Below are 13,992 nucleotides of genomic sequence, written 5' to 3'. Positions count from 1 at the left end.
ATCACACCGAGTTAGAGCGATCGCTGATTACGAATCTAACTTCGGTATTGCGAAATTTGATACAGCAAATCCGAAGTGACCGATCCAAATTCAGAGAGAATAAAAACGTGTGAAATAGGTGTTGTTTTATTCTTCAATTCAAAGTGTTTAGAACAATCGTTATAACGGTCTCAACAGGTACTTGATGTGAAAACGCTCACGGAGAATGATTCGAAAAATAACCCGAGGGAACGTGTTCTTATAATTTCTACGGAATGAGTTGAGCATAAATTCGCATAGATTTTAACGATAAATATACCGCAGCCTACAATCATGCATTGAAAATCATAAACGTTTTAATAAAACATGAGAAATTAATTTTGCATATATACACCTGATCAGTTTCAAGAATCGGCCTATTTCACCGGTAATCTAAATTCAAAATCATTGAGAATAATTAATGAGCTAGCATAAATTTTCTGGATCACCCTATCAAACAACCACAGGAATGATCTCGACCCGGTAAATTGCGAATTGATCTACAGTATCGGGATTGAATTACGTGCGACTGTGCGGCAACATGGTTAAGCCTCGATCGATCATCCGTAGGATGTGATAGAGGGCGCATAGATCGTCCTCCACTAACAGGTTCTGAACGCCTGTTCCTATTCCTACCCCCCGTTGCACCTGCAAACGTGAACGACACAGCGGCATCGGTTTGCTTCTTACCAACAACGACGTCAATGCGACAGAACCGGTGTCAGTGTGACTGAGTTTTATACGACACAACATGTTGGTGGTTTTACAATAAGTGTACGATTTATACAGTAATTAAATTAAATGGGTATAATATGTAGGTATAATAGTTATGGTAAATGTAGATCTCTACTATACACAACAGCGGATGCGCGACACTAATTTAACTAGCATAATCTACGCACAGCGTGACGCGCCTCTTTCGTCTTGACCAAAATTTTACACGCCCTCTTCGTCGCGTCGCTATTTCAATTCGGCCTTTCTCTTACCGCGAACTTTATGCAGGGAGCTTAAGGTCGGTGGATAAAAAGTGTATAATAGTCGAGCAGAGGGGATCCTCGCGATTTTACATGGACGGTTTTAGCCGAGGTGGTTTTTAATTTTTTTTAACAAGTATACGTCACGCTGTTCGTAGATATACAATTAATTTTAATTTTGAGACACAAAAAACTTGAAGAGAAAACCTCGTATATACAGGTATTATATTTATATATGCGTTATACATATTTACATGTATATACTACCTAAATGCAAAGAAAGAAAGTGAGAAAGAAAGAAACAACTGTGGGTATATATGTATGCGTGTGTGTATGGCATGTGTAACGGAAAGAGGAAAAATAATGAGATAAACTATTTCGGAAACGAGGAAAGAAAAGAATTTCGGTGGAAATAAAAATAAGAGTTAGGAAGTACATACATTGAAAAGTTTTCACGTTTGACGGTTTATATGTATACATATATACAGTGTGACATTCCGTTGCGTGAAAACTCGACCAACCGTCGCAAATTTCATTCACGATTCGATGCACTTTGGTCTAATTTTGTGAAATGCATTCACAGTTTCTTCCAAACTTTTTCGAATCCAATGTCAGATTCCGAATTATAATTTTCTTTGGCTTCGGAATATTATAAATGGATAACGTCTGGGTGGAGAAAATTTGAAATAACGCGCATGAATTTTAAAATTGAAAAAATAATGTACAAGAAAGACGAGAATCAGATCTGACATGGTTTATGTTCAACGTCGGTCGAATTGGCACCGAACGCCCTGTACACAGGGCATATATGGTTTGCATGTTTGTGTGTGTATATATAATTATATACATACGATACAGAGCCCTCGATAAATCGTATACATGACATGTATACGAATATACATACAATACGTAACGAGAAATTTATATAATATTGACATTACATGAATATTATAACGTGGATAAGAAAGGTTTAACGATGAAAAATCAATAGGTATAAGAATAAGAATAAGAAGAAGAAGAAGAAGAAGAAGAAGAAGAAGAAGAAGAAGAAGAAGAAGAAGAAGAAGAAGAATAGGAAGAAACCGAAACCAACAAACAATTCAAGTATGATATACATATATAATATATATATAAAAACATGTGCTGATGATAATTACGAACACCCAAAACGCTTTCCAATCAATGTATTATACAATGATGAATGATGAAATTTAGCTTCCTTACTCGAAATGAAAATAAAAATTAAACGAAAAATACGTCGAGAAAAATATAAGAATTATTATTTTTATTTTTATTCTTTTATTTTTTCTTCAGGGCGTTAACACTTACCATGGTAACGTCATCTATTTTTGAGATACTTCGAACAAATATGTTGACGTGGACAACCGCGGGCCCATCTAACATAGCAAACAGAACACATCCATTAATAAAACACTTAGCGGAATATTTAATTACGAAATAACCATCAGTGGGGGATAAAATGTTATTCCGCAGCCCGTTTATCATATAATCATCTGCAGCCTCTCACACCTACAATGTGTACTTCGAGGCTGTTTTCTCTCTCGCTTTTCTGCCCGCCATTCGTCGTATCGTACATATTTAATCTGTCGTACGTATAGATCTACGTTTATAAGTATGTACTGCGATTGAGTTATAGACGGACAGGATGTCGTCCTAGAGGTAACCGGAAACGACGGACTATCGGCTTACGCTGCAGCGTCGGCGAAACGTAAATCGTCGCTCCTTTTCTCGCGTGATACGTATACCTGTATACTTTTGTTCGTCGTATATTTCATGCGATCAACCCTCGTGCGTATTTTAGTTTATAATATCTAAAGGGTGCCGGCATGATTCGCATGATATTTACACCCACGCGAATATTTCGATATCTTTACCCGGAGATCAGCGAAATATGTACCGAGTGAACATTTTTACGGCCATTAATGTAGTTCGTTGAACGTTGCGTTAAATCCGGTCGAGTAGAGAAGAAAAAATTCATTTAGATAATAATTTGGATAAGCCGATCGACGGAGTTCGAGTATACGCAATTAAGTCGGTTGCGGAAAAATTATTCTCCTTGTATGATCAGCTTTTGGTAGCGTTGTTACCATTTTTGTTTGATAAAAACAAAAAAAAAAAAAGAAAAAAAAATTGATCGTAACCAAAAGCGACAAGTGAATGAAAAATGAGGGCTTAAGCAGCCCCCAAAAACGCATCTCTGCGGCCATATGAAATTTGGTAAACGGTTATTTATCTCTTTTTCGACCCTCCCAAGAACATAAGAAACCTCGTCACCATCATCAGTCACCAGCAATCGTCTTCTGTCAGGCGTCATTTCATATTATTTATTTCACTCAGCTCTTTTCCCTCGGTCGCTTTTTTTCTCATCGTGGCTCGATCGGCGCATCATTGTTACGGAGATGTTGTAACACTTCGGTTTAGGGGTAAAAATGATGAAAAACGCAATGTTTTTTCTTTTCCTTTCTTCTCTCTCACTCTCTCTCTCTTTCTCTCTCGCCCCGAACTTCCTCAACAATATTCCTGCGTCCCTTCGACAAACCACCACGATCAAGACTTTCAGGAAGCGCCTTATCCGCATTTATTAACTGTCATGCAAATGGTCTTAAAATTCCACTATTGACTCGAGTAGCTCTTCTTCGACAGCAGTGATCGGTTCGCGTGTATCCTTTCGTCCCTTCCAGTCACGCGATTCACTTTTTAGATAATAACCAAGTCCGGGAAGTTTTGCATGGGATATAATAAAAATGACAAAAAAAAATAAATAAAAAAGTGTCACTATAGTGACTTTTGTGACTTTAAACGATGCTTCGTTTGTACCTGAAATGTCGCTCTTCTTTTCTGTACACCCTATCGTCTTCTGCCTGATCCTGCTGTCCATCCCATTTATCTGTCTATCTATGTACTTATCTTTTATCCTCTCTTTACAACTCATCTATTTTATTTTAACTACCTTTTACCTCACTTGTTTCATCATCCAGTGTCTCTAATCTGACTCTATTTCCGTTCTGCGACATCTTCTGTGTATTCTGTTAATTTTATTCCATTCATTTTTACTTACATTATTTATTTCTATACACGTACATATATATTGCAAAACTCCCGTACGGACATTGAATTACTGCTTTACTATTATACTATTGTACGCGCTTAGTGTTCGACAGGGACTTGTCCCAGGGCGCAAAATAAATTCGCATTCTCTCACTCACTTACTCTCTCTCGTTTCACTCCCATTCGCACTAACGATCACATTTCTGCGAACTATCATAACGGTGTTCGTGTAACAATGCGCCGCGAGTAGAATCAGAGGGTACAAGAATGAGAATAAGAAGGAAAAAGCGCCGACCAAACGGTTCGAAAGAGGAATAGAAAGGGCGGCCAAGTAGTCGAGCCGGCGGTTGGGGCGGCGCCTTCTTCTTCCCGGTGGCGATACCTTCTACTCACTGCCAGGGCAGACGAAGCCCGCACGGAAGTGCGAGTGAACGCACAAGTGGCTTCTATTTCTCACCGAGACTTCCGGGGCCCCCCGAACTTCCGTCCGACTCCGAGCCCCGTCCCTGACCAAGCATCAGCGATTCATCAACTTGAATGGCCCGAGATACGTGCTGTGCTTTTGTACGGGACAGGCCGGGTTTCGGGCTACTTTACGTTAGTGCCGAGAGCGAAGTGTGCCGGGTTATTTTTCCGTCCTCCTTCTCCCTCCCTTTACGTTTTCGCATTTTTTACTACGTCAAGTTATTCAAATCCACCCGGCGCGGCCTCACTTGTTGCGGTTACGTTTCATATTTTATTATCTTCCTTCCCTCCTTCGTACTTTTACGCTGTAATGAGATTAAGAAAGGCGAACGGCGTCCTGATCCGAAGCTAAGGGTCCGATAGTTTTCACTCTCGATCGTCGTTATTCTTTCGCAGTTATCGTGTGAACGGAATAAAATTCTCTGGCTTTTCTCGCTAGGAAAATTCGAACTCCCTGACGTCTTCTCACGAAACTTAGGTAACGTTGTAACGTTGGGCACCTTTTGGGACAAAGAGCTCCAGAAATCTTGCACCTTCGATATATCAATTGCGATCTAAAAAAGCACCTAGTATCGCATCGTTTCACAAAAATAATTAGAAATTGAGAAATACCATTTCCGAAAGATAGCTTGACTGAATTTACGAAGCACAGCCGAAGTTTGAAGATGTATTGTAAAAAAAAAAAAGCAAGTCTTTCCTTATGGTCCCTTAAATACCCGTGCAATAACTTTCGGCCAGCTTTTTAGACTCGCAATTTCGATGTGATTGCGAATTGAAATATGATAATCCACCGATATTCGGGCTTTTTTGGCTTCATCGTATGCCAGGCAACGTGTTGATAGATTTTTATCACGTTTTCGAATTGAACCTTCGTCTCCGAATTTTTAACACTCTTTATCGTCAAGCAAAGTATGACCTAATGTATTATTTTTGTGAAAAATCTGATTGAATTTTGTGGAAAAGAGTAGAGTTCTCGGAATATATACTGAAATTTTCAGATTAGAATGAAAATAGGATCGGTGCGTATAAATGTTAAATACATTTCAAGAATCTCGAATTATCCGAATTGCAAGTATCGATAACAATTCCACTACAATCCCATTTTCATTCCCGCACTCTTAATAAGTTCAGAATTTCTCAGCGTGCGCGTTAGCATACCCAAATCTAATCCGGAACGACATATTTTTGCCCTAAGGGTTAGTAAACTTTCAATTAAAGTAAACGAATATCTGATTGCAAGATGTGTCGATAACTAACAATCCGAATTGTTTGCTTCGTTAACAATCGGAAGGCTAAAGAAAAAATCAGCGATAACGACACGCGGAGTGTTAAAAAGTGTCGCGTGCTGAGCTGAACGGTGTTTCGAAGCAATCGCACCCTCGACATTGTCGTTTGTGATACAATAAAACCGCTCAGGTATGTTTTTTTTTTTTTTTCCAAAAAATGCAGCACCGAAACTTGAGTGATCAGAATCAAGAGCTTACAGGTCGAATCGTTTCGAATTTGTGAAACCGGGAGTTATCTGATATCCACCGGCGCGCAACTTGGACTAATTTCGCAGAGGGTGAAATTGCGTGTCGAAAACGGCGATCGGGTGTCAGATAAATTACGGTCAAACCGGACAGTTTCTCTCCTCGTTTTTTTCCACTGCCGGTATTTTTTTCTTTTTCTTTTTTTTTTTGTTTCTTTTTTATCTTCCCTCTTTTTTTCGTATTCAGCTGCGACGACTGTACACATTTGAGATCGCTAAACGCTGATTAAAAAGTACAAACATGCGCGGCCGGTTGATTAAATTTATCTGCTTGTCTGCAGGGAGTGTATAAGGCATGCAGAGCCGACGGGATCGCGGATAGATTAGGGGGCACGGTGTGCCTTTTCAACGATAAAACGTTCGTTCCATTTAGCTCAACTTGTACGGCAATTCCGCGCCACATTCGCCGCAGCCGCAGCCGCATTCTCGTTAAATTCTAAATCACATAGCGGCCCGATGGAGGCGCGCAGCATCGAAATGTCTACAATATTGTTTGTTTTCTTTTCGATGTCGCCATGGCAGCCTCGCGGTCGTCTATTAGGGATGTATAATAGCTATCAAACGTACAGTACGGTCGAAGAGCCGTCAAGACGGAAATACGATACGACGAAGCTTTGGAAGAGTAACTGAGTTGAATTTGGTCGAGGTATAAAAAATTCAAATCATACGTTTGAGCCACGATGGCAGAATTGTTGATTTTTTATTTTTATTTTTTATTCTGGAGGTTGCGAATTTTGAAAGATCACGCCGTGCAATTGTTTTTGCAACGGGAACGTCGCGTCGTTTGACTCCGTCTTATTGAACTAGAGCTGATTGCGTTGGTAGATAAATTTTCTGAAAACCGTAAGAAAGTCATTTCTATTTGGCTTGAAAAATTATTACAAGCGATGAATGGTGAACCTGTACCTCGATAAAAAATTAATCCAGCGTTATCCAAAACCTGATTATATAAATTTGCAGAGAATTCATTTACTGACAAACGAGCCAACTCGCTCATTAAAATCGGTGAAACGATGCGATTTTTTCGTTGCAGAAATGCAGAATTCAGTAATGAAATCTCTTCAAAGTCATCCATAATTGTGCTACTGTAGTTGAAATTTATAGTTTTTCAGTTTTTTCTGTATCAACGGAACGTTGTTTCGACTAACAACAAATTCGACTCGATTGAATTCAGTTGCAATTTCGAATCGTCGTTACGTCATATTTCTATCTCGACAGTTCGTACGGTAAATTTGTTGTCAGTTTAATTTCCGCTCCGTAGGAGAATAAGAGGAAGATCTTAAGAGCTTGAAAATTCCTGATTAATTAACTCTGTGTAACGTCGCGTTACCGCAGGTATCGTGACATAGTTGAACCATCCGCGTGCGAAATTTGCGAACTCGTCGGTTTCCGGAATCGCAATTAATCTCCTCGGTTCTCTCGTCCCGCGTAATACCCGAAATCCGCAAACTCGAGGAATCGTTGTTCCGCGAATCTCACATCGCGTGTTTATCCTTTGCGCAGGCAAGTTGTTTGCGAGTGTAACATGAAACATGAGACTCGGGGTGTATCGACATTTCCCAGGCAACGTCTGCAAGGCAGGCGGCCGTATTGTTAACTTACGTCGTACCGTGACATAAATATTCGACGGTTTCCTCAACTCCGGGACATTCATAATTGACCGTAATTAAATGCGTCGCAAAAGGACTCGGGACCTTCTCCAGGTTCCGCGGCTTTCCCGGGCACTCGAGACGAACAAAAGCAAATTCTTAGACGAGCTTGCGACGGCCAAGGCATGCACGGTACTCGCGGATTAAGCTGCGTCACGGAATTACGTGTCCAAAAATAAAACGCTGTCATTATGCCATGGAAAATAACTGTCGCAGACGTTTCTAACAACATGTATATAAATGTTTTGCACACCGGTAAAACCCGCTCGAATCTCCCCCCGGTTACGTAATACAAAATCCCTGGCGACGCACCGAATCGCAAATATACCGTCGTTTACTTATTTCTCTATATCAATCCATACAGAGCGATAATACATTGTGCAACAAGGAGGCAAACTCGGTCTTTTCGGGCCGAGCGTAAGTTTGCAGCATGAGTCGTAGATGAATATTGCAAATACGCGCGGCGAAAAAACCGTTGCACCCTTGTTGCACACGATTCTTTGTACGATAAAAGTATCATACGCGTTTTTTCACCAAGTACGGAATTGAGGTTAAAGTCACGTAATGTCAAATTTGTTCGTGAAAGCGTATGCGCGCAGTACAGAAAAGACCACTTTTAACTCCTAGGACTTAAAAGTAGTATTTTCAGTACAGAAACGGGTACTTTGCGTACGGGAAACAGGTATAGAAAAACGGGTGAAACATGCTCGCCACGCATAAAAAATATTGCGTTAGATTTCGCACCGTTGTAGCACGTATTCGGTGTGAATAAGCAGTGTCAAAGTTTGGCGTTGAACCGGTATTTGCTATTAACACCGAATCCATGCAATAGACGTTGAGAGTGAACCGAGTTTAACCACCTCTAAGGTGCGATTATCGACACTTGGCTGAATCGAACAGACTTAGACGTGTTCGGTTTTGTTCCTGAACGGTGTCCATCCGCGATTTCTCTCTTCGATATATCTTGAAGTTCCTCGAAAGTGGAAGTTTCGAAGCGATCGCAGGTCTTCTCCTCGCCCTTCACCCCCGTCGCGGTAACGAGACAAACGTATCGTCCTGAGCCATACAGAGTGTTTGGGTGGAATGCCGCCCTACATGAACCAGGACAAGACGCTGGCCGCGCCAAAACGGATGTTTCCACGTGTACCGATATCCTCCACCTCCTCCCGATCCTCCTCATCCTCTTCCTCTTCCTCTGCTTCCTTCATTTGTTACCTTTCGGTTCAACCCCTCGGCGCGCCAATCTGCGCCGCGTTGCGTGTTCGATCGAGCTTTCCAATTTCCACCTGAGAGGATAGGCGTGTGTTTGAAGCGAAAAGGGAAACACGTACCTACCTACAGCTGCGAACGGAAATTGGGGACTTTCGTTTTTCGTCTGCCTTATTCCCGGCTGTTATTCGAACACTTCGTCGCGCGTTTCTTAATTGGCAGGCTAGTTACTCGACCTCGACGTTACCTCCGTTTCTCCGCATCGTTGGAGATTCTAACTCTCGATTTCTTTTCCTTTTTTCTTTCTCCTTTCGCGGTTGCTGTTTTCGGAAATTTTCTTCAAGCTAATATCACAGAACTTTCCATTGAACCGAAGCAGTCTACGCAAAAGCCTTTTATGTATAAATAATGAAGTGATATATATGTATATATATATATATTATATATATATACGTATACGTTTGTACGAGTAGAAGCGTGCGCGTGTGTGTACGGAAAACTTTTACGTTATACGGCAATATGCTGGCAAAGTTGGGGAGAGAAATATAAAAGTTTCAGGGAAAAATGTTTTTCAAAATAAGAAAGTAAGCGCAATGTGCCCCTTTTTTTCTTCCTCTTCTTCTTCTTTCCGACAATTTCAATCCAAAATCATTTCCGGAGTAAACAACTGTCCCGACATACGACGTGAATTTATATTTTTGTTTCGTATTATAGAAATTTTCAATGCCTGCGATAAAGAGTTATTTTTTGTTTTTTTTTAATGTTTTTCCTCCCTTTTCCGAGACCGTCAACGTGCGAATAAATATTGAACGAGTTATCGTTACCTGCAATTAATGTTTCACGGCAATTAAAACTGTTCAGACTGCAATAAGAATATCGAGAATTGATGGAAACTTTTTGTGTCACCGTTCGCTTTTTGCTCGGACTCTTGTTTACAGTATTTTAGATGACAAAACGAAGTCGTGACCGTCGGCTGGAGGGGTGCTTGAGTAATTGATGCACGGACACCTTCCACCCCATACATTATATCTTCACGTGTGTGAACGGGGAAGGGGGATGTTTGTGCGTAGGTATAGATATGGGCAAAGTGATCCTCGCTGTTTGCCGAAAGGTTAATCCCTTCTCTAGCCCCTACGACACTTTGCGCAGCACGCATTTATCGCCCTGCAGGTCGACCTACAAATGCGTGTATTACATACCCATATATGTACATATACACGTAGGTGTAACCATTTTCGTAGGTAACACGTGGGTACGTATGTGTAAGTATGTGTACGTATGTATAATATGTATATATATATATATATACAACCTTTCGAGGCGAATTAATTCGCGCGTCAATGGGGGTCGTCCTCGATCGACGACCACCTCCGCAATTTTCACTCCTCTAATTATACCTTTCCCCTATTTCACCTTTGCTGTAGAGGTGTAATACAGATATATCTATATTTACCGTGTACATAAGCCATTGTATTTGGTAGATGTATGTTTTGCATAGTGTAACATGCGTACGATTCAATTGATTTATAATTCATTTGAACTGCGATCGCTCCTGAATCGATCTGCAGGTACCGTTGCACGCCTACGTATTATGTGGGTGATGAGCGAATTGCGTGTTACGCGTCGAAAATGTAAAGAGAGGCAAGTCGGTGTGGGGGATAGTAAAAAGAGACAGGAAGAAAAAGCGTAAAACCGTGACTTTTTGATATTATTTTACCCCGTCCGCAACGAGATCGCCCGTGAACGCGAATTATGTTCGGACACGTACAACGTATACTCTGACGTAAAATATGTGTAACGTGTATAGACAAGTAGGTATATGGGGTGTAAAAGCGTGGTAAAAAATGCTGGCTTTTCACATTTTTTCGTGTGTCTCAACGTCGTGCGATAGATTTGTTGCCTTTGGTTCTCTTCTCCTTTTCATCGGGACGAAAACAATACAGGGTAAAATACGGTATAAGATACGTGAAGCGGGAAATAAAAAGGTGGGGAGGACGGACTTACGCGCGACGAGGTGATTTTTAACAGGTTCTTTGACACACGTATATGTATACCTATATTTATTCGTGTGTAGTGATGGCGCTGAAAAGTGCAAGGTACGAAATAATGAGGTTGACTTCTGCCGCATGCCGCGCTATCTAAACTTCTATTGGTGTTGGGATTCGGGGTATATTAGATAACTGTGCGATGACGGTATTATGTATGGTGAATAAGTATCGCGTAGGTATTGCATATAATTTATACGCAGGCTGATTATTCCGATTTTTTTTGTTTTTGCTCGACGTTTGTCAAGAGAGCAAAGAACACAATACACAGTATACTTACATTTATAGACTTTTGTCGAATCGAGGCTAGGACTGCAAACGGTGAAAATTGTTTTCGGTCAATTTTCAAAATACGTTAATTGTATCCTCGATTTTATTCAACCATCTCGAAATGTATTCGAGGTTTATTCAAATCCGGAATTATCATCCGGTATGCGTTATATCCATCCCTACGCATGTACGTATCGAATGATGTGTCGATGTTTGTGTCTGCAGGGTGAACCAAGTTAAAAATACCACCCCCGAATAACCGCCCTCAAATGAACGATGTAAAAAGTGAAAAATCGCGTTCCTTGACGGGCTGAACTTTTACCGAAGGTTCGAAAAAACAAAACAAGTTTCTAAAAAATTACTGCCCAAATTTTATCACGCCTTTCCATTACATTATTATACTATATATCTATCCATCTATATATATACTATATACTTTTTACGCAAAGCCCGTGTCGAGAAGAATATTGCCCAATTTTGCCGAAAGGTATTTGAAAGGAAAGAGTATAAATGTATCGAGGTTAATATGTTTTTTTATTTTTATTTTATTTTTTTTCTACAAAGTGGAAAGTTTTAATCCGGGCAATTAACCCTGAAAGGGTTTCAGCCCTAATGCCGCATGTATCGGATATGACGAGGCGAGGGGGGATGGTCGGGCAAGGCGGGGCGAGGCGGGGCGGAAATCCGGACGGTGGTTGAAATAAATTGGCCACCCCGCGACAAGTAGCGACTAATCCTATGATGCTTGCTTATATGCTTATAAAAACGTTGATAATTGATGATAAATATGTGTGTATAATGCCGTTTCTCACGTTACATCGTGTGTAACATTAATAATAATGATATTAACAATAATAATAAAAATAATAACAATAACGGGAATGACGAGGAATATGCTTGCGGGACGTACATAGTATATTTATATTTGGTTACGTGTAAGAATAGTAGTAGTAATGATAATAATGATAATAATAATAATGATAATAATGTGGCTTTGCTGCCGCTTGCAACAGCTACGTCATAAACTTTAATTCTACCTACTTGCACCTCTATACAGGCGGAAGCGATCAATCTCGCATACCGTTTCCGCTGATAATTCTGCGTACTTACCATCTTGATGTCACTAATTGTTGCAATGCTTCGTACAAACAGGTTAACCCGGACAATGGCCGGCCCATCTAAGGGCAAAAACAACACAGCCCCTTAATGAGTTAAGCTACGGCATAGCGTGGATTCTGGATAATTCAGGGGGCGGGTGGGGGCGGGGGCAACATTTTTATTCTCAAAGATATCAACCATATATGTATGTGTATGTAGGAGGTGACACAGGCGAACGATGACAACTTCACACGGGTTACACGTATTATGTACATAACACATATATACATATAGTATATATGTTTGTACGTCAATTCGTTTTATTTCTCATTCTAAGCCTCCTGGTCGTTGGATTTTTCGTTTCTGAACATCGGTTTCCGAAATTCGCTTGTGCTTGGCGACGACGGTAGAATATAGATTTAAACAGGATAAAAATAACTGTCGTAAAGTAATTAATCACAGGTTGATCGAATTACTGCTTGTTGGAAAAAAGCTAATTGATCCCGATTGAATTCGCTGTTTTTTTTTTTTTTTTTTTTTTTTTTTTACTCATCATTTGGACACGTTTCTAATTAGGTACGATTGGCGCTGGAGAGGAAAATAATGAAAATTGTCCCGTGTTATATAATTTGAATTCGATGAATTACGCAGAATACACGATAGGCGAATTTTCGAGGGATAAAGAACTTTTTGAAAAGTTCAGTCCGGTACAAATATTGAAAACAAATATTTACTATCGACAACCCCGGAGGTAAGAATCGCTGCATCCGTTGAATGTCTCAAGAAAATACTGTTGACTCGCTTTCTTAATCAGCATATCTTATCGTTAGAGAAAAATGTAACAGGAAATAACCGGCTCGCTAATTTTTATTTACCGAGATACGCATCGCGACTGTTTCAAAAATTTCTTCGTTCAATTTCGAGATGTTATCTGTACAAATAAAATGATTCTTCACATCCTTGAAAATGAAATGTTACCAAATTACGTGCACGTACAAATTGCTTCAAATATTTGAACATTTTGTACGACGAGAAGCTTTTTTCATTTCAAATTTTTCTTCACCTCGACTTGGATAATGATGTCTCAGATGAACCAAGTTTTGCGGCGAAGAAAGAAAATGAACAAATCAACGAATTAACAAGATTCTGATAATGTTTAAAAAGATGAGCCAAACGGGTCGATCGCTTTGGGCGCGTTGGTTGCTTTTCAATTAATTTTTGTTTCTTGTGTTTTTCACTCACAATTTTGTTTCACACAATATGTAAACACATTTGCCAGTTTCTTACACGCATATATGCACACACCACCTGGCACAAGGCCTTTCACTTCAATTAACGGAGTCGCGAAAAGTCGCAAAGTTACGTAATTATGTAGTCCGCTTGTTTTTTTTGTTTCTTTTTTTTTTTTTGTTTTCTTTTTTCCTCTTTTTCTCTCTATCTCCATCTTTTTCATGGAATAAAAATAATTATGACGACTGTGACAGTGACGATGCTGATGTCAAATATACACGAATAAGTATTAGAAAAATCAAGTAACTTGTCGTTAGAAATTTATATTTATGTACGCGAGTGAATCATTGAGCCTAACATAAACAATAAGGCAGAGTATTACTTTGGTGGCTACGTTTTATAGCCATAACGATAATCGTTTATTTTCATATTCG

The 13,992-nt window shown here is 39.9% G+C and overlaps 1 protein-coding gene across 4 annotated transcripts in view; it reads right to left on the bottom strand.

Moving 5' to 3' along the window:
- LOC124175171 (glutamate-gated chloride channel) overlaps positions 1-13,992 on the bottom strand; it is a 97,074-nt gene that overhangs the window by 19,249 nt on the left and 63,833 nt on the right. Inside the window, exon 4 of one of the 4 annotated variants that reach the window (XM_046555149.1) lies at positions 12,341-12,408. The exons of 2 other annotated variants lie outside the window; for them this stretch is intronic. In XM_046555149.1, coding sequence (XP_046411105.1) covers positions 12,341-12,408 — 68 coding nt within the window. Of the gene's footprint in view, positions 1-2,321; positions 2,390-12,340; positions 12,409-13,992 lie in introns of all 4 variants that reach the window. One more of the 4 variants, XM_046555148.1, reaches the window with a different exon arrangement.

This window comes from Neodiprion fabricii, chromosome 2 (genome assembly GCF_021155785.1).
Source record: "Neodiprion fabricii isolate iyNeoFabr1 chromosome 2, iyNeoFabr1.1, whole genome shotgun sequence".
In the NCBI taxonomy this organism is placed as follows: Eukaryota; Metazoa; Arthropoda; class Insecta; order Hymenoptera; family Diprionidae; genus Neodiprion; species Neodiprion fabricii.
Note: the sequence above shows the minus strand (reverse complement) of the source record. Positions and strands in the feature narration are given on the sequence as shown.